Genomic DNA, 21,585 nt, shown 5'->3' with positions numbered 1-21,585 from the left:
TTAATGAGGCTGGAATTTTATTCCAAATTTATTAGTTAATTGACATTAAATTCCGCCGGCTGCCATGGTGGGATTTGAACCCATGTTTGTGGTCTGCTCACCTTTACAATCTCGCTCCCATCCACTTCCATCAGCCGCTTGAGGTTTTGCTCGATGCTTTGATGGCTGGATCGCCAGTTTAACAGACCCAGCAAGTCAACTGTGAACACAATTCACACAGCAGATACCACAGATTCAGGAAGACAAACTTGCATTTATATAGCGCCTTTCTTGACCACAAAGCACCCCCAACGCGCTTCACAGCCAATGAAGTACTTTCGAAGTTTCGCCACTGTGGTAACGTAGGAAATTTTCACACACCCGGATCCCATGGACAGCAATGAGTTTTGTTTTGTTATTCGTTCATAGGATGTGGGCATCGCTGGCTGGGCCAGCATTTATTGCCCATCCCTAATTGCCCTTAAGAAGGTGGTGGTGAGCTGCCTTCTGGAACCATTGCCGTTCATGTGTTGTAGGTACACCCACAGTGCTGTTAGGAAGGGAGTTCCAGGATTTTAACCCAGCGACAGTGAAGGAACGGTGACATATTTCCAAATCAGGACGGTGAGTGGCTTGGAGGGGAACTTGCAGGTGGTGGTGTTCCCATGTGTCTGCTGCCCCTGTTCCTCTAGATGGTAGAGGTCGTGGGTTTGGAAGGTGCTGTCAGAGGAGCCTTGGTAAGCTGCTGCAGTGCATCTTGTAGATGGTACACACTGCTGCTACTGCGTGTCGGTGGTGGAGAGAGTGAATGTTTAAGGTGGTGGATGGGGTGTTGATCAAGGGGGCTGCTTTGCCCTGGGTGGTGTCGAGCTTCTCGAGTGTTGTTGGAGCTGCACTCATCCAGGCAAGCGGAGAGTATTCTATCCCACTCCTGTAGCTATTAGCGCACTCAGGGTTGTTCAAAAAGTGCTGTCCAATTGCAGAATCGCATCTAACAGTAGGCGTTGTTATTTGGATTTTGCAAGCTGGTTGAGTCCAGTCTGTACTCTGCCTGATACAAACAACCAAAGTAGCATGCTGTTTAAAATCGATCAGCTGGGCTGTACGGGCTACATACAAAATTGAAATATCTCAGGACAGTGGTAAGTTACATTTGTGCAGTGGGGGGAGCTCTTTAAAGTGGAAATTCATGCACATTGATGGACAATAGCAAAGAAAACTTTCGTCTTTTACAAACCCAACTATACAGTCATATTTGGCTCCGTTATGTTTGGAACATACCGTTTTGAGTGAGTTTAGTTGAACAGACAAGAGTCGCAACCTGAAAACTATCCTTGAGGATAGATAAGCTGGTGGAATGATGAATCCCTTTCCCAAACTGATTCTCTCTCATTTCCTGTTCTTCCTTGGTGCCAGGTTGCGTGAGGTAACACTTGGCATCTTCCGCTTTCTTCGTGTCTCCCTGGCGATGAGTCAGATGTTAGAATCATTGAATTGTTACAGCGCAGACAGAGGCCATTCAGCCCATCATGTCTGCCCTGGCTCTCTGCAAGAGCAGCACTTGCTCCCCTGCCATGCAAATGTAACATCACTATTCAAGAAAGGAGGGAGACAGAAAGCAGGAAATGAAAGGTGAGTTTGTCTAACATCCTGTCATCAGGAAAGTGCTTGGATCCATTATGAAGGAGGTAGTAGCAGAACATTTAGAAATTCATAATACAATCAGGCGGTGTCAACAGGGTTTTGTGAAAGGGAAATCACGTTTGACAAATTTATTAGAGTTCTTTGAGGAGGGTGGATAAAGGGGAACCAGTAGATGTAGTATATCTGGATTTTCAAAAGGCATTTGATAAGGTGCCACAAGAAAGGTTACTACACAAGATAAGAGCTCATGATGCTGGGGGTGGCATATGAGCATGGATAGAGGATTGGCTAACTAACAGGAAACAGTGAGTGGGGATAAATGGGTCATTTTCAAGTTGGCAAACTGTAACTAGTGGAGTACTGCACAGATCATTGCTGGCGCCTCAATTTGTTTTGATCAATATTAGTGACTTGGAGGAAGGGACTGACTGTACTGTAGCCAAATTTGCTGATGATACAAAGATAGGTAGGAAAGCAAGCTGTGAGGAGAATACAAAGAGTATGCAAAGGGATATGGATAGGTTGCGTGAATGGACAAAAATTTGGCAGATGGAGTATAATGACAGAAAATTTGGGGTTGTCCATTTTGGCAGGAAGAATAGAAAGGCATCACATTATTTGAATAGAGAGGCTGCAGAACGCTGCAGTGCAGAGGCATCTCAATGTCCTAGTACATGAATCACAAAAAGTTAGTATGCAGGTGCAGCAAGTGATTAGGAAGGCAAATGGGATGTTGGCCTTTATTGCAAGGGGGAACGGAGTATAAAGGGGAAGTCTTGCTGCCACTGTACAGGGTATTGGTGAGACCACACCTAGAGCACTGCATACAGTTTTGGTCTCCTTACTTAAGGAAGGACATAGTTGCATTGGAGGCAGTTCAGGGAAGGTTCACTAGGCTGATTCTTACGATGAAGGGTTTGTTTTATGAGGAAAGGTTGAACAGGTTGGGCCTATACTCATTGGAGTTTAGAAGAATGAGAGGTGATCTTACTGAAACATAAGATTCTGAGGGGGCTTGACAGGGTAAATGTGGAGAGGATGTTTCCCCTCATGGGGAATCTAGAACTAGGGGGCTCAGTTTCAAAATAAGGGGTCTCCCATTTAAGAGAGGAGTGAGGAGGAATTTCTTCTCTCAGGGGGTCGTTAGTGTTGGGAATTCTCTTCCCCAGAGAGCAGTGGGGGCTGGGTCATTAAATATATTCAAGGCTGAGTTAGACAGATCTTGATTGACAAGGGAGTCAAGGGTTATGGGGAATAGGCAGGAAAGTGGAGTCCAGGCCACAATCAGATAAGGCATAATCGTATTAAATGCCTGAGCAGGCTTGAAGGCTACTCCAGCTCCTAATTCTTATGTTTATGGGAAGGGCTCTCAAGTCTCTAGGTGTAACAAACTCATGTATGCAAATGGGGCTGATGGGCCTCATTCTTGGGAGCTGCCAGTCCTCCCTCATATCCCCCTCCCTCCCCCCACTGCCTACCTTGAAGACGAGTAAATCATGCTTCCCATCACGTAGTGTGGTGCCATCTGGCTTCATTAACTTCACAAATGCCATTCCAAATAACTTCTCGGACTTGTCTTTGGCTGCAGGTAAGGTAGCAGACAACATATCAAAAAATAGGTACAAATGCCACACAGGTTGACAGAACAAATCTCACCTCAAAATCTTGGCACAATTTTTTTTAAAAAATGACAATTTCAGGTTTTTAGTTTGGATTCAGTTCTGGAAATTACTTGCGACTGTGCCCTGCCCCCATCTCAGGGAACCCTCTTCCTCAAAAGGCTGTCGAGGGTGCGTGGTAATGTTATGTTATGGACATTGTCTAATTAAGTACTTTGAGCATATATAAATAGGGGACAATTATTGTTTATTTAAATGAGTACAAATAGGGGACAGCTTGGGTCACTGGGAGTGGAGCTGTGAGACTGAACAAAGTCAATAAACACTCTCAGTAAAGAAAAGCTCCATGGTGAATCTATGGAATTCATTGCCACAGAAGGCTGTGGACGCCAGGTCATTGAGTGTATTTAAGACCGAGATAGATAGGTTCTTGATTGGTAAGGGGATTAAAGATTACGGGGCGAAGGCGGGAGAATGGGGTTGAGAAACTTATCAGCCATGATTGAATGGTGGAGCAGACTCAATGGGCCGAATGGCCTAATTTCTGCTCCTATGTCTTATGGTCTTGGTTTGAACTTCACCAACTGGCTTGAGTTCTATTAACAGGGTGGGGTGAGAAGAGTCAACTGAAAACTTCAAAACGGACACGGATCGAATTTTGTTTGGCAATTGTGTAAAGAGGCAAGGAATCAAACCGGGTAAATTGAGTTAAGGTGCAGTCTTGAGGGGCTGAATGGCCTCCCCCTGTTCCTGTGCCCTTGCAGGGCTCCAATTGTCAGCAGAAGAAAGTTATTTGATAACAGGAACCGTCGGAGCTGAGCCTGATCCCCACTCCGCACTGTGGTTTCTCACAAGATTTTCCGCATCTAGTCTCAAGTCTGTTCTTGAGTGTTTATGCGGGGGTTGGTGGGGGGATGCGGGGGGGAGGAAGAAGGGGCGGGGAATGAAATTGGTGGTGGGAGAGCCTCCAGACAATTGTGAGGTAGATTCAGATTTCAGGGACACTGGAACAATTCCTGTTAAACAGAGAGAGCTTTAATCACTTACACTCCTGCGAGGACCTGTGCCGGAAGGTGAAACGGAGGTGACACCGGGGGACGTCCTCAATCGCTATCGCCACCTTCAGGCAAAGACAGAAACAATTTTGGAGACCTGAATCTAGGCTCCTCCCCTGTGCCCCCTCCCTGACTCCCCACTCCCCCTCCCCATGCACCTGAATGCACCTCTGCAATGCCCTTCCCACCCCGCTTCAGTTCCAAAATTCATATCCTCCACGAGCGAGCCTTGATGATTGACTGTGTGGGGCATCACACGTGCTCCTGACAGATGGGCGGCAGGCTCCGATTCTGCCCGAGACCAACTCTGAGCCGCGTCCCACTGCCGCCACCCCCAGCCCAACTACCAGCATCAACCCACTCAGCAGAGACTGGTACGGGAACGAAAGAGCGCCTTCCATAACCTCAGGCAGTCCCAAAGTACTTTACAGCCAATGCAGTACTTTCGAAGTGAAGTCACTGTTGTCATGAAGGAAATTCAGCAGTCCAATATGTGCACAGCAAGCTCCAACACACTGCAGCATGACCATAACCAGATAATCTGTTTCTTTGTGATGTTGATTGAGGGATAAATATTGGCCAGGTCACTGGGAAGAGCTGCCCTGCTCTTCTTCGAAATACTGCCATGGGATCTTATACGTCCGCCTGAGAGGGCAGAGGTGGTCTCGGTTTTGGGTCTCACCTGAAACGCGACACCTCTGACAGTGCGGCACTCCCTCAGTACTGACCCTCCGACAGTGCGGCACTCCCTCAGTACTGACCCTCCGACAGTGCGGCACTCCCTCAGTACTGACCCTCCGACAGTGCGGCACTCCCTCAGTACTGACCCTCCGACAGTGCAGCACTTCCTCATTACTGACCCTCTGACAGTGCAGCACTCCCTCAGTACTGACCCTCCGACAGTGCAGCACTCCCTCAGCACTTCCCCTCTGACAGTGCAGCAGTCCCTCAGTACTGACCCTCTGACAGTGCAGCAGTCCCTCAGTACTGACCCTCTGACAGTGCAGCACTCCCTCAGTACTGACCCTCTGACAGTGCAGCAGTCCCTCAGTACTGACCCTCTGACAGTGCAGCACTCCCTCAATATTGACCCTCGGATAGTGCAGCACTCCCTCAGTGCTGACCCTCCGACAGTGCAGCACTCCCTCAGTACTGCCCCTCCAACAGTGCAGCACTCCCTCAGTACTGTACTAGGAGAGCCTGCCTGGACTCTGTGCCCTTGGACCGAATACATGAATCCCTAGCCTTCTGACTCTGAGGCATGTGCTGTCACCTCCCTCGAACTCACTGTCGGAAGCAGAGTGGGAGCTCTGCGATGTTATCCTGTACAGCGATCGAATAGCAGCAATTCAGTTCGGACAGAGAGAAGAGAACATTGACCCACCTTCACTGTTTCGTACCAGAACGGCTGCTTTACTTGATAATAGACAACGGACTTGTATTCTGATATCCCCTGATAGCCCGATCCCGGGAATATTGCTTTCTGTTGGAGAAATGGCAGCGAGAGGGTTAGACTGTGGCAGGGAGGGTTGTTAGTGCCGGGGAATAAGGCTCATTTCAGGTCAGGGTTAGAGTTTTATCTAAAACCTCCTTCAACTTTGAAGTGTGAGGGGGATATCGCAAATGACGCCATAGACAAGTTGGTAGAACGGGCAGACAGGGGGCAGATGAAGTATAATGCAGAGAATTCCGAAGTGATACATTTCAGCTGGGAGAATGCGGAGAGGCAGTATTAAATAAAAGGGTGATGCCAGTCGCAATGTTTGTGCTAACTCCAGCTCTTATTCATTGCCAAGAATCAAGGGCCGTTGTGGATTTATTGGGGCTCCTATAATCGCTAAATGATGGCAGAATTAATTATTCACCTCCGAGATAACTCCAAGGAGGAAAGCTCTGTCTCCAAGCCTCTTTCCCTGGAGTTTCAGTGCGCTGCCCGGATCGGGGGGTGGGGGGGATGGTTCGGAGGAGAATCTGCCTGGAAAACCGAGCAAGTGCCTGGGAGGAACAACGGCCAGGAATGGTGGAGTGCCACGTGGTAAGGTGTTGCCCCCCACCCTCACCGCCCACCCAGAAACCCCCACCCCACCCCATACCTCGATTCGATTGCCTTCCTCATCGTACACCCCCATTGTCACCTCCACGTTCTTTGGCGTCTTTTTCTTGCCCTTGTCGAACTCGCCCTGGATCAGGGTGACGTAGATGTCGTTCCGAATGTCCCCTGCAACGACGGACAGGAGCGTTACAGAGCACTGAGCATACCCAGAGGGAACAGTGCCCTCCACATCTCCCTGGCTATAATTCAGCAGTTCTGGCACTGGCTATATCTACGGAGACAGCAGACAGGGTCCCGAGGAACAATATTTTATAAAATTGGTCCAGGCCTTCCAGTCTCCGGCATGTCATCCAACCCAAAATGCCCCTCAGGACCCTGCGGACCCGCTGACCTCCATGGGAACTGCCTGGAAAGTTTGAACTTCCGATGGGCAATTCCCCTGTGTCATGAAGCTATTAGCGTATATAATATTATTGGAAAATATTTTCCTTTTAAAATACAGGTTTAGTCTGTGGGTGTGTCTTAACTGGATTAAAGCCAGCTAGTCTGGGTGCTTTGATGTGTACTAGTCTTCAGATGTAAGGGAGGCAGAGTGCATTTACATTTTTTGAATAGAGCATTCAAGAAGTGGGGTGAAATCTGGCACCTAGCTAGCAGAGACCAAGCAATATGTTTATATTACTAATAAAATTGGTACTATGAAAGGGGTTTTATTGTGAGAAGAAGCTGGTGATACAACGATAATTTACATTCAATGAGCTGGGCTAGGTATAAGGATAGCAGTTTTGTATGTGTGGGGCAGAGGCAATGTAAGATCAAAGCAGCTGTAAGCCTACAACTGTCTCCACAGGAACCAAAGTGAAAAGAACCTCATTTTGAATTCATACAGTGAAAATGCTTTGCCTGGTGTCTGGTTAAGTCTATGGGTTGCTGTTGCCTGAATGGAGATTAGTTTGGGAATTTGTTAAAAGTTATGATCGTACTAATTTGTAGCCATGTGTATATATTAAACTTATGTAAATTAATAAAATGTTTCATTTAGTTTAATATAAAACCTCTCGAGAACTGGTGGTCTGATTCATGAAATTAGAGCTACATCTCAAATATATCACTTAAAAAAATAGGTTATGACAGTTGTTTAAAGTTTCCCTCTGGGATTTTTAAATTCGGATAATCCCAAATTATTTACCTAAATTGTTACCCAGGAAATGTTAGAGAGAAGGATCCAAATCCAACTGCTGGGTAACTATACAACTGACCCTGTCCCACCAGCCACTCACACACTATCCAACCGGACTCGCACCTCCCCCAACACCATGACAGCTCACCCTTGACACCTCCCAAGACTCTCCCCACTGAGCAGCCCACGACCTGACCTGACCAGCCCCCAACCACAGTGTGCGCGGACAGCCCCCTACCCCGGTGTGCGCGGACAGCCCCCTACCCCGGTGTGCGCGGACAGCCCCCTACCCCGGTGTGCGCGGACAGCCCCCTACCCCGGTGTGCGCGGACAGCCCCCTACCCCGGTGTGCGCGGACAGCCCCCTACCCCGGTGTGCGCGGACAGCCCCCTACCCCGGTGTGCGCGGACAGCCCCCTACCCCGGTGTGCGCGGACAGCCCCCTACCCCGGTGTGCGCGGACAGCCCCCTACCCCGGTGTGCGCGGACAGCCCCCTACCCCGGTGTGCGCGGACAGCCCCCTACCCCGGTGTGCGCGGACAGCCCCCTACCCCGGTGTGCGCGGACAGCCCCCTACCCCGGTGTGCGCGGACAGCCCCCTACCCCGGTGTGCGCGGACAGCCCCCTACCCCGGTGTGCGCGGACAGCCCCCTACCCCGGTGTGCGCGGACAGCCCCCTACCCCGGTGTGCGCGGACAGCCCCCTACCCCGGTGTGCGCGGACAGCCCCCTACCCCGGTGTGCGCGGACAGCCCCCTACCCCGGTGTGCGCGGACAGCCCCCTACCCCGGTGTGCGCGGACAGCCCCCTACCCCGGTGTGCGCGGACAGCCCCGTAACACGGCGTGCGCGGACAGCCCCGTAACACGGCGTGCGCGGACAGCCCCGTAACACGGCGTGCGCGGACAGCCCCGTAACACGGCGTGCGCGGACAGCCCCGTAACACGGCGTGCGCGGACAGCCCCGTAACACGGCGTGCGCGGACAGCCCCGTAACACGGCGTGCGCGGACAGCCCCGTAACACTGCGTGCGCGGACAGCCCCATAACAGAGCGTACGCGGACAGCCCCCTACCCCAGTGTACACTGACAGCCCCCTACCCCAGTGTACACTGACAGCCCCCTACCCCAGCGTACACTGACAGTCTTGTACTCCAGCGTACACTGACAGCCCCCTACCCCAGCGTACACTGACAGCCCCCTACCCCAGCGTACACTGACAGCCCCCTACCCCAGTGTACACTGACAGCCCCATACCCCAGTGTACACTGACAGCCCCCTACCCCAGTGTACACTGACAGCCCCCTACCCCAGTGTACACTGACAGCCCCCTACCCCAGTGTACACTGACAGCCCCCTACCCCAGTGTACACTGACAGCCCCCTACCCCAGTGTACACTGACAGCCCCCTACCCCAGTGTACACTCACAGCCCCCTACCCCAGCGTACACTGACAGCCTTGTACTCCAGCGTACACTGACAGCCCCCTACCCCAGTGTACACTGACAGCCCCCTACCCCAGTGTACACTGACAGCCCCCTGCCCCAGTGTACACTGACAGCCCCCTACCCCAGTGTACACTGACGGCCCCCTACCCCAGTGTACACTGACAGCCCCCTACCCCAGTGTACACTGACAGCCCCCTACCCCAGTGTACACTGACAGCCCCCTACCCCAGTGTACACTGACATCCTTGTACTCCAGCATACACTGACAGCCCCCTACCCCAGTGTACACTGACAGCCCCCTACCCCAGTGTACACTGACAGCCCCCTACCCGTGTGCACTGACAGCCTTGTACTCCAGCGTACACTGACAACCCCCTACCCCAGTGTACACCGACAGCCCCCTACCCCAGTGTGCACTGACAGCCTTGTACTCCAGTGTACACTGACAGCCTTGTACTCCAGCGTACACTGACAGCCCCCTACCCCAGTGTACACTGACAACCCCCTGTCCCAGTGTACACTCACAGCCTTGTGCCCCAGTGTACACTCACAGCCTTGTACTCCAGTGTACACTGACAGCCTTGTACTCCAGCGTACACTGACAGCCCCCTGCCCCAGTGTACACTCACAGCCTTGTGCCCCAGTGTACACTCACAGCCGAGTACTCCAGTGTACACTGACAGCCCCCTACCCCAGTGTACACTGACAGCCCCCTACCCCAGTGTACACTCACAGCCTTGTACTCCAGCGTACACTGACAGCCCCCTACCCCAGTGTGCACTGACAGCCTTGTACTCCAGCGTACACTGACAGCCCCCTACCCCAGTGTGCACTGACAGCCTTGTACTCCAGTGTACACTGACAGCCCCCTACCCCAGCGTACACTGACATCTCATCCATTGGACTTTTTCGAATGTCTGCACCTCACCCCGTGACAACAGTCCCTTACCAGGAAGCACAATTTCCGGGAATCCCATCTTCCGAGCCACTGCCGTGGATCTGTCAACCAGGTGGGGAAAATCCTTGTGCACTTGCTTCATATCTCCGGGAAGTAGTTTCATCGAGACCCATAGCCCTGGGGAGCACGATAGTAAATGCGACCAATATTATACAACTGTGTCTGGAATAGGAGGCCATTCAGCCCCTCACCCCGACCCGTCATTCAGGGTAATCAATTGTGTTTCAGCTCCATCTACCTGCATACAATCTGTCACCCTCAATACTCCTAAATACCATGACCCTGACAGAAAATGCCTCGAGCCTGGTTTTGAAATTTTTAATTGATTCCCCCAGCCTCAACATTATTTTCAGGGGAGAGCGCTTCAGATTTCCACTTCCCTTTGTTTGAAGAAGTGCTTCCTGACTGCACCCCTGAACAGCCTGGCTCTCATTTTAAGGTTCAGCCCCTTTGTTCTGGACTCCCACCCACCAGAACAAAAGTTTCCCTCTGTTAACCCACTGGAATCCTTGAAACAGCATGATTGGATCACCACTAACCCACCGAGGGAGTACAGCATTGCCCACGCAACCTGGAGTCATTACAGAACAGGAGGCCATTCAGCCCATTGAGCCCATGCTGGCTCTCTGTAGAGCAATCCAGTCAGTTCCATTTCCCCACTCTACCCCCTCGTAGCCCTGAGTCTATTTCCCTCGAGTGCCCATCCAATTCCCTTTTGAAATTATTCATAGTCTCCGCTTCCATCCCCCTCGTGAGCAGTGAGTTCCAGCTCATTCCCACTCGCTGCATAAAAAAGTTCTTCCTCACATCCCCCTCGTATCTCTCACCCAAAATCTTAAACCCGTGTCCCTCTAGTCCGCCCTCGGAATTTAATTTGTTTGTGAATAACTTTGTCCAGCGTGAATTTAACCTTCCGCCCAGTCTGTACCCATCGCTCGCTGTAGCTGAATGATGTGGGCAGGATGTGCCATGCAAGTTGGCACTGCCTCTTCCAGAGATACTGGGTAGGTACCTTGCCCCTTGTGATTGACCTCCTTGGCTGCGATGACCTTATTAAAGACGGACGTGAGAGGCTCATTCTCGCCGATCACCCGTGACGTCAGCAGGGGCGACATGATGAGCTGTCTCTGGCGGATGTAGGTCTCCATCGCAATCCTGTGAGAGACCGAGCACAAGAAAGTAGTTCAGGGCCCCTCCCTCACTAAGCACTATTATTACCAGCTTTCGAGAACGTCACATTATCCACTCTGTCCAGACTATCAAATCTCCTCTCAACCTTCTCTTCTCCAAGGAGAACAGTCCCAACTTCTCCAATCTATTCCCGTAACTGAAGTTCCTCATCCCTAGAACCATTTTTGTGAATCTTTTCTGCACCCTCTCTAAAGGCTTCACATCCTTCCTAAAGTGCCGTGCCCAGAACGGACACAGCACTCCAGTTGAGGTTCACTGATAGCAAAAGTACATTTTGGTAATGACCAATCCGACTCAAGGTTGCAAAATGTGAGGAACTGGGTGAGGCCAACATACTCAATAACCCTTCCCTTATCTAATTAAGCAACTTCTCAACTGTTCAATCCCTTACCTCTCCACTTCTCTTTTAGCTCCTGTTGTGCTCCAAACTTCAATAGCTTTCCCTGGTAACTTATTCCACTATGCTGGACAGCTTGAGAAATGGACCAATGGTTGCATAGATGCTGCGCTGGTAATGAACCAATGATTGAAGAGATACTGAGGGGTTTGAAAGATGGACTAATGATTGAAGAGATGCTTAGTCGTTTGAGAAATGGACCAATGATTGAAGAAATACTGAGAAGTTTGAGAAATTGGCCAATGATTGAAGAGATACTGAGAAGTTTGAGAAATGGGCCAATGATTGAAGAGATGCTGAGAAGTTTGAGAAATGGGCCAATGATTGAAGAGATGCTGAGAAGTTTGAGAAATGGGCCAATGATTGAAGAGATGCTGAGTGGTTTGAGAAGTGGACCAATGATTGAAGAGGTACTGGGATGGTAATGAACCAATGATTGAAGAGATACTGAAGAGAGTGGTTTGAGAAATGGATGAATGATTGAAGAGATGCTGAGTGATCTCAGGAATGGACCAATGACTGAAGAGATACTGGGCTGATAATGAACCAATGATTGAAGAGATACTGAGTGATTTGAGAAATGGACCAATGATTGAAGAGATCCTGAGGAGGTTTAAGAAATGGACCAATGATTGAAGAGATCCTGAGGAGTTTGAGGAATGGACCAATGATTGAAGAAATGCTGAGTGGTTTGAGGAATGGACCAATGATTGAAGAGATCCTGAGCTTGAATACTGCTAAGAAGAGAGACATGTTGCCAAAGATTTTTCATTCTCTGGTCCCATTCTCTGCAATCAAAAGGAATATGTCCAAGCCTTGTGCCTTTTTTGAATTACCCAGGAGATTGGGGAGCATCTAGTCCCCGTTGCTTTCTTCATGGCAACAGCTCAGCCAATTAGAGTTGACTTGCCTATAGTATAAATTGTTGTGATTATTTGAAATTTGGCATTCTTGAATTTATCCTGATGAGTGCAAGGCCGAAAGTTTCAGCAACATGTATCTCTTTTCAGCACGAGCCTGAGCTCTTTCTTCGAGAGGTGACGGGCTGCCATACTCACTGCTGGAAAGGAATAAAGTGCTGCTTCTCCTCATCATCATTCCTGCCACCAATCATGTCGGTAATGTCCATAACTTTGGAAAGAGACATAAAGATTAGTCAAAAACAAAAATAAAAATACCTGGAAAAACTCAGCAGGTCTGACAGCATCTGCGGAGAGGAACACAGTTAACGTTTCGAGTCCGTATGATTCTTCAACAGAACAGATTAGTCAAGCCAGTTATTAGCAGCAAGGTTGGAGGCATTGGATGGAGGTGCGATAAGATACGACTCCTGCCCTGAGCACGATCGGGTGCGCCCTCTGGAAATGCGTGTGCGTATGTGTGGAACCACCTGCTCAGTACAGCTTTGGTCCACACTAGGGCAGTGATTTACACAGCTTTGTTATGTCGGGAGAGCATTGTCAACATGTAATTGGCCTGAGGCATGGTAGGAGAGATGGGAGTGATGGCTGTTTTTTAATTGCATAAAGCAAATTTCGAGAGGCTCACGTCTATTGGCAGCAGGACAGACCTGGGCAGTAGCCATGGCTCAGTAAGTTGCACTCTCACCTCTGAGTCTGAAGGTTGGAGGTTCAAGTCCCACTCTGACTCCAGAGACTTAAACCCAGGAATCTGGGCGGGCACTCCCAGTACAGCACTGAGGGAGTGCTACACTGTCAGTGGTACTGCCTGCCCTTTCAGGTGGGTGTACAAAATCCTGTGGTGTTTTCTAAAGAAGAGCAGGGGTGGTGCTGTAGCCAATATTTATTCCTCACAAATGATTTGGTCTTCAATGTTTGTGGAATCTTGCTGTGCACAACTTGGCTGCCGCCTTTCCTACAATGCAACAGTGACCACACTTTAAAAGTATTTCATTGGCTGTAAAGCACTTCAGTTTTAATCTCATGCGAGGTAAACATATGAAATATGAAAGGTGCAATATAAATGCAATTTTCCCTTTTTTTGAAAAAGGGCTCCAAGTCCAGCTCACTCCTCATTTTAAAAAAAATGCTGCTTAATTTACAAGAGTTGGATTTTGGCACACAAACATTTTTCCTAAACTCTCTTTTCCTGGGATCGTTGACTCATTCATGGAATTGTTCCACCATTGTGGTCTGCCCTCCGATTGCACCTCACCCAGGAGGCTACTTTGGCCAGTGAGTCCAGGCAGTGTGGGGTTTTACACACCAGTCATCACAAAGCCCATTTTGGTACAGTTAACTGAGAGCAGTATTCGGAAGGCTGATTCCTAAATCTGTAGCATTTTCAGAAAACAATCAATTTCCACATTTTGTTCAACCAGAGTTGAAAGGAGAGAGGGAACCAGGAAACAGAGAGAGAAAGCATGAGGGGGAGAAACGGAGAGACTGCGATAGAGAGAGAGAGATGATGAAGCAGGGAGGGAAACAGAGAGAGAGAGAGAGAAAAAGAAACAGAGAGGGAAACAGAGAGAGAGTGAGAAAGAGAGAGAGAAAAATACAGAGAGAGAGAGGAACAGAGAGAGAAAAAAGAGAGAACAAACAGAGAGGAAAAACCAAGAGAAGGAACACACAGAGAGAGAGAGAGAGAGGGAGAAACAGAGAGACACAGCAAGAGTCACAAAGAGAGACAAACAGAAACAACCTCATTATTGCACAATACTTTGGCCCCGCTCGGAGCTCCCACTCTGAATAGAGTCATAGAGGTCTACAGCACAGAAAAAGGCCCTTCGCCCATTGAGTCTGCGCCAGTCAACAAGTACCTAACTATTCTAATCCCATTTTCCAGCACTAGGCCCATAGCCTTGTATGCCATGGCATTGCAAGTGCACATCCAAATGCTTCTTAAATGTTATGAGGGTTTCTGCCTCTACCACCCTTTCAGGCAGTGAGTTCCAGATTCCTACCACCCTCTGGGTGAAAAAATAAATCTATGCTCCCTGGTTATTGATCCCTCCACCAAGGGGAAAAGTTCCTTCCTGTCAACCCTATCTATGCCCCTCATAATTTTATGCACCTCAATCATGTCCCCCCCCAATCTCCTCTGCTCCAAGAAAAATAACCCCAGTCTATCCAATCTCTCCTCATAACTAAAACTCTCCAGCCCAGGCAATATCCTGGCAAATCTCTTCTGCACTCTCTCTAGTGCAATCACATCCTTCCCATAATGCAGATTCCAGAACCGCACGCAATACTTTTGCTGTGACCTAACCAGCGTTTTATGCAGTTCCAGCATAACCTCCCTGCTCTTATATTCTATGCCTCGGCTAATAAAGGCAAGTATCCCATATGCCTTCTTAACCACGTTATCTACCTGTCCCGCTACCTTAAGGGGCCGGTGGACACGCATACCAAGGTCAGTCTGATCCTCGGTACTTCCCATATTCCTACCATTCATCGTGTATTCCCGTGCCTTGTTTGTCCTGCCCATGTGCATCCCCTTATACTTATCCGGATTAAATTCCATTTGCCACTGATCAGCCCATCTGACCAGCCCGTCTATATCCTTTAATCCTCAATACTTACCACCCCACCAATTTTCGTGTCATCCATGAACTTACTGATCAACCCTCCTACATTCAAGTCTAAATCGTTTATATATGCCACAAACAGCAAGGGACCCGACACCGATCCCTGTGGAACCCCACTGGACACAGGTATCCAGTCACAAAAACACCCCTCGACCATCACCCTCTGCTTCCTGCCACTCAGCCAATTCTGGATCCAATTTGCCAAATTGCCTTGGATCTCATGGGCTCTTACCTTCATTATCAGTCTCCCACGCGGGATCTTATCAAAAGCCTTGCTGAAGTCCAAGTAGACTACGTCAAATGCATTGCCCTCATCTACACACCTGGTCACCTCTTTGAAAAATTCAATCAAATTGGTCAGACATGACCTCCCCTTAACAAAACCATGCTAACTGTCCTTGATTAATCCCTGCCTCTCCAAGTGTAGATTAACTCTGTCCCTCAGAATTGCTTCCAATAGTTTCCCCACTACTGAGGTTAGACTGACTGGCCTGTAGTTCCCTGGTTTATCCCTTCCTCCCTTCTTGAATAACGGTACCACATTGGCTGTCCTCCAGTCCTCTGGCACCTCTCCTGTGGCCAGAGAGGTATTGAAAATTATTGCCAGTGCCCCTGCTATCTCCTCCCTTGCCTCACTCAACAGCCTGGGATACATTTCATCCGGGCCTGGAGATTTATCTACTTTTAAGCCTGCCAACCACTGAGAACCTCCTCCCTTTCTATGCTAATTTCTTTAATTATATCACAGTCCTTCTGCCTGATTTCCATACCCACGTCACCTCTCTCACTTGTGAACACTGACACAAAGTATTCATTTAGAACCCTACCTACGTCTTCCGGCTCCACACACAAATTACCACTATGGTCCTTCATGGGCCCTACTCTTCCCCTAGTTATCCTCTTACTCTTAATGTACTTGTAAAATAACTGGATTTCCTTTATTTTACCTGCCAATGTTTTTTCATGCCCCCTTTTTGCTCTCCTAATTTCATTTTTAAGTTCCCCCCTACACATTCTATACTCCTCTAGGGCTTCCGCTGTTTTCAGCCCTTGGTATCTGCCTAAGCCTCCCTTTTCCTCTTTATCCAATCCTGTACATCTCTCGACATACAGGGTTCCCTGGATTTGTTGGCCCCACGCTTTATCTTTCCTGGAATATGTTGGCCCTGAATCTGGATAGTCTGACTGCTTCACACACACACACACACACACACATACATACATACATAGATCACCTCTACCTGCAACTCCGAATGGACGCCGGAGACCACAGGTATGCTTCTTCCCTTCCTTCAGCTCCATATGGCCCACACGGACAATCTGACAGACCAAGCTAATTTTCAGGCGGATCAGATCGCTGCTGCTCAGGTCCTTTCAGGAGAAGGGAAAGAGAGTTAGGTAGATGGGACGAGTTAATGGAGGAGATAGTGGGCTTGCTCGGTCATTGCAGAATCAACCACATCGCTGTGGGTCTGGAGTCACATGTAGGCCAGACCGGGTAACGGTGACAGATTTCCCTTCCCTAAAGGGCATTAGTGAACCAGATGGGTTTTTACAATTGATGATAGTTTTATGGTCACCATTACTGAGGCTGGCTTTACATTCAAAATTTATTAACTGGATCTAAATTCCACCAGCTGCCACAGTGGGACTTGAACCAGGGTCCCCTGCCCGGAGCATTAGCTGGGGCCTCTAGATTACTAGCCCAGAGACATTACTGCTACGCCACCATCTCCCCATTGATTCACTGCAGGTGGATCCGGGCTCCTTTCGAGATGAGGGTTAGCGCACTCACTGTGAAAAGGGCTTCCAGCTTGTTTAGCCTGTCAATCTCCTTTGGCATTCCCATCCTGCTCCATCGCACCAAGTAGTTTTCACTGAAAAACAAAGAGCAGTCAGATATTAGTCATAGAGTTATACAGCACAGAAACAGGCCCTTCGGCCCATCGTGTCTGTGCCGGCCATCAAGCCCCTCTCTATTCTAATCCCATTTTCCAGCACTTGGCCCATAGCCCTGTATGCTATGACGTTTCAAGTGCTCATCTAAGTACTTCTCAAATGTTGTGAGGGTTCCTGCACCATCCTTGATGCTAAATGTCTTGTCCTATATATCTGAAATGGTAAAATAATCGCTCACGGGCAATGCAGACAAAGCTTTCATGTGAGTGCCAGGAGGATTAACAAGGCCGTTGTGAAGAGGAGATTTGATAAACTGGTTAACTGTGCATTGGTACATTGTAGTTTTATTTGCTCTTTCATAGGGCATGGGAGTCGTTGGTTGGACCAGCATTTATTGCCCATCCCTAATTGCCCTTGAGAAGGTGGTGGTGAGCTGCCTTCCTGAAATGCTGCAGTCCATGAGGTGTAGGTACACCTACAGTGCTGTGAGGGAGGGATTTTGGCCCAGCGATAGTGAAGGAACGGCTGATATATTTCCAAGTCAGGATGGTGAGTGACTTGTAGGGGAACTTCCAGGTGATGGTGCTCCCATGTATCTGCTGCCCTTGTCCGTCTAGGTGGTAGAGGTCATGGGTTTGGAAAGTGCTGTTGAAGGAGCCTTGGTGAGTCCCTGCAGTGCATCTTGTAGATGGTACACACTGCTGCTACTGTGCGTCAGTGGTAGAGGGAGTGGATGTTGAAGTTGGTGGATGAGGTGTTGATCAAGCGGGCTGCTTTGTCCTGGATGATACCGAGCCTCTTGAGTGTTGTTGGAGCTGCACTCATCCAGGCAAGTGGAGAGTATTCCATCCCACTCCTGACTTGTGCCTTGTAGATGGTGAAGAGGCTTTGGGGAGTCAGGAGGTGAGTTACTCTCGGCAGAACTTGAAACACACGAGGGGGTGGAAGGTTATGGGGCAGTGGGAGAGAAGGGGGTATTAGGACTAGATACGCCTTTTCGGACTTGCCGACTCTCTTTAACTATTTGTAAATCAGGACAGTGGGGGATGATCTTACTGAAATGGAGGGCTGCAGACAGCCAATGTCACCATCAAACACTGCCAGATAAGCTCCGGATGTATCAGAGTGAAGCTTCTCACCACTGCTGGGCATTGGGCAGATATTAGCTGTCGCGTGATTGCTCTACCTTGAGGCTGTACAGCCACGGCTAACGATTAAAGCCCAGAATCTGCAGAGCGCCATAAAGTTTCACAAGCGCCTCAACTCTTTCATCCCTCCAATTCCGTCCACTCTTCTTCAGATTGATGGTGACGTGCTGGGGTTAACTCCCACAGCCACTGACCTACCCTCAGTGACCCAGTCAACGTGTCCTGACACACGGCCGGTTTTAGGCTTTATTCCCGGCCCGGATTTCTTTCAGTTTTCATGGCGAAGGAAGGTTTTAAATGCCGTGGAGGGGAGTGCGACCGGCTCCTGGGACAAGGAGAGACCGAGTAGGCTAGGCCCAAATTCCCTGGAGTTTGGAAGAACGCGAGGCCACTCGATTGAAACGTGTTAAATTGTGAAGGGGCTCGACAGGGTAGGGTGCTGAGAGGACCGTTTCCCTTCGAGCCAGGGGATTTGGGACACCACAGGCTCAGAATAAGGGGTTGGCCATTTTGGGCTGAGATGAGGAGAAACGTCTTCACTCGGAGTGGGGGAGGGGGTGGGGGGGTGAACCTTTGGAATTCTCTACCCCAGAGGGACGTGGAGGCTCAGTCATTGGGTACTTTCAAGACGGAGATTGATAGATTTTTGGATACACAGGGAATTAAGGGATGCTTGGATGGTTCATGAAGGCGGAGTTGAGGTAGAATATCAGCCAGATCAGAGGGCTCGAGTGGGCTGAATGGCCTACTCCTGCTCCTATTTCTTACATTGCTATGATGAGGGCACAGATCGGAGATCTGCCTGGAGGTGCCCTCGTATCGGCCGACTGCCCCTCGAGAGGGCATTTGGCAGAATGCCGATGAGCCGAGACGAAGTGGGTTTGGTGTGGGCTCGTGAGCAGCAGAGCCGCCAGAACAGGCTCGATGGGCTGAATGGCCTCTTTGCGCACTGGTTGATTCTTTGCCTCTCCTCACGCGCGCGAGAGAAAGAGACAGAGGGCATAACCACAGCTCCCGCCCTGGAGGGGGCAACGTACCTGATGAACTCGGACTGAACAGGGTCGTAAAGGGACATGAGCAACTCAGCATCCTCCCCAATATTGCAGACAAAATTCTTCAGGTTGATGTACAGACTGTACGTGTGAGTGGCGCTGAATATCGACTGTCGCCTCACCTCCATACTGTGAGTCCTAGACTGAACAAGAGAGAGAGAGAGAAAGAGAGAGAGAGGGAGAAACGGAAGTAAACCAATGGGGATTACTCACTGTGCTGTAGAACCACAGAAAAGTTATGGTGCAGAAAGAGGCCATTCAGCCCATCGCGTCTGCACCAGCCATACAAAGAGAAAAAAAAAGAGGGCTAGCTGCTCATTTTAATCCCACTTTCCAGCACCTGGTCTGTAGCCTTGCAGGTTACAGCACTTCAGATGCAGATCCAGGTACTGTTTAAATGAGTTGAGCATTTCAGCCTCAACCATTAGCTTAGGCAGGGAATTCCAGACACCCACCACCCTCTGGGTGAAAAGGTTTTTCTTCATGTCCCCTCTAATCCTTCTACCAATCACCTTAAATCTATGCCCCCTGGTAATTGACCCCTCAGCTAGGGGAAACAGGTTTTTCCTGTCTACCCTAATTAGGCCCCTCATAATTTTGTACACTTCAATTAGGTCACCCCCTCAGCCTCCTCTGTTCTAAGGAAAACAACCCTCGCCTATCCAACCTTTCTTCATAGGTACAATTTTCAAACCCTGGCAACATTCGTGTAAATCTCCTCTGTACCCAAAGCAATTATGTCCTTCCTGTAATGTGGTGACCAGAACTGTACACAAAATTCCAGCTGTGGCCTCACCAGCATTTTATACAGTTCTGGAATTACGTTCCTGGTTTTGTATTCAATACCTCTCCCAATAAAGGAAAACATTCCATATGCTTTCTTTATCACCCTATCCACCTGTCCTGCCATCTTCAGGGACCTGTGGACATGCATTCCAAGGTCTCTCACTTCCTCAGTCCCTCTCAATAACTTCCAGTTTATTGAGTATTCCCTTGTTTTGTTTGCCTCCCCAAATGCATTACCTCACACATCTCTGGATTGAATTCCATTTTCCATTTTTCCCCCCACTCAACCAAACCACTGAAATAATTCTGGAGAAAACAGTTCTCCTTTTCGCTATCAACTGTGGCCAATTTTTGTGTCATCTGCAAATTTCCCAATCATGCCTCCCACATTTAAGTCTAAATCATTAATATATACAGCAAACAGCAACGGCCCCAACACTGAACCCTGTGGAACACCAGTGGAAACCGGTTTCCACTCACAAAAACATCCATCGACCATTACCCTTTGTTTCCTGTCACTAAGTCAATTTTGGATCCAACTCACCACCTTCCCCTGTATCCCATGGGATCTCACTTTTCTGACCAGTCTGCCATGTGGGACCTTGTCAAATGCCTTACAGAAATCCATAGAGACAACATCCACTGCACTACCCTCATCAATCCTCCTTGTTACTTCCTCAAAAATATTACATTAGTAAGGCACGATCTTCCCCTAACAAAACCATGCTGACTATCCCTGATCAATCCCTGCCTTTCTAAGTGATGGTTTATCCTGTCTCTAAGAATTGATTCCAATAATTTGCCCACCACAAAAGTCAGACTGACTGGCCTATAATTTTCTGACCTATCTCTCACACTCTTTCTAAATATTGGTACAACTTTCGCAAGCCTTCAATCCTCTGGTACCTTGCCTGTATTTAGTGAGGAATGGAAAATGATCCTCAGAGCATCTGCTATTTCCTCCCTAGCTTCCTTTAACAACCTGGGATACAATCCACCCAGCCCTGGTGATTTATCCACCTTCAAGGATGCCAGTCCCTCCAGTATTTCCTCTGCCATTATGCTTATTGTATCTAATATTTCGCACTCCTCCTCCTTAGCTAGAATGTCTGCATCATCTCTCTCCTTAGTAAAGACAGAGACAAAGTACTCATTGAGAACCCTGCCCACATCTTCAGCATCAACACACAAGTTACCATGTACATCTCTGATAGGCCCTACCCTTTCCTTAGTTATCCTCTTGCTCTTAATGCACTGGTAAAATAGCTTTGGGTTTTCTCTGATTTTACTTACCAATGTTTTTTTGTATCTCTAATTTCCTTTTTGACTTCACCCCTGTACCTTCTATACACCTCTAGGCTTTCTACAGTATTAAGCTTTTTGTGACTGTCATAAGTTTTCTTTTCCTGCTTTATCTTACCATGTATGCTTCTGGATAACCAGGGGGCTCTAGATTTGGCAGTACTACCCTTTTTCTTTGTGGGGACATGTCTACACTGTGCCTGTAGAATCTCACCTTTGACTATCCCCCACTGATTTGACACTGCTTTCCCTTCTAGTACCTGTATCCATTCCACTTTCGTCAGTTCACCTCTCAGCTTCGTAAATCTTGTCTTCCCCCAATTTAGAACTTT

General features: G+C 48.8%; 1 protein-coding gene across 4 annotated transcripts in view; it reads right to left on the bottom strand.

Annotated features, from left to right (window-relative positions):
* dock5 (dedicator of cytokinesis 5) overlaps positions 1-21,585 on the bottom strand; it is a 106,354-nt gene that overhangs the window by 61,660 nt on the left and 23,109 nt on the right. For 2 of the 4 annotated variants that reach the window (XM_078565739.1, XM_078565741.1), the window contains exons 7-18: positions 19,151-19,308; positions 16,862-16,943; positions 16,302-16,437; positions 12,578-12,650; positions 10,944-11,086; positions 9,923-10,048; positions 6,391-6,515; positions 5,682-5,780; positions 4,290-4,362; positions 3,102-3,205; positions 1,261-1,441; positions 102-199 (exon numbers count right to left, since the gene is read on the bottom strand). In XM_078565739.1, coding sequence (XP_078421865.1) covers positions 102-199; positions 1,261-1,441; positions 3,102-3,205; positions 4,290-4,362; positions 5,682-5,780; positions 6,391-6,515; positions 9,923-10,048; positions 10,944-11,086; positions 12,578-12,650; positions 16,302-16,437; positions 16,862-16,943; positions 19,151-19,308 — 1,398 coding nt within the window. The remainder of the gene's footprint in view (positions 1-101; positions 200-1,260; positions 1,442-3,101; positions 3,206-4,289; positions 4,363-5,681; positions 5,781-6,390; positions 6,516-9,922; positions 10,049-10,943; positions 11,087-12,577; positions 12,651-16,301; positions 16,438-16,861; positions 16,944-19,150; positions 19,309-21,585) is intronic. The other 2 variants (XM_078565740.1, XM_078565742.1) reach the window with 2 other exon arrangements.

This window comes from Cetorhinus maximus, chromosome 20 (assembly GCF_964194155.1).
Source record: "Cetorhinus maximus chromosome 20, sCetMax3.hap1.1, whole genome shotgun sequence".
NCBI classification, from domain to species: Eukaryota; Metazoa; Chordata; class Chondrichthyes; order Lamniformes; family Cetorhinidae; genus Cetorhinus; species Cetorhinus maximus.
Note: the sequence above shows the minus strand (reverse complement) of the source record. Positions and strands in the feature narration are given on the sequence as shown.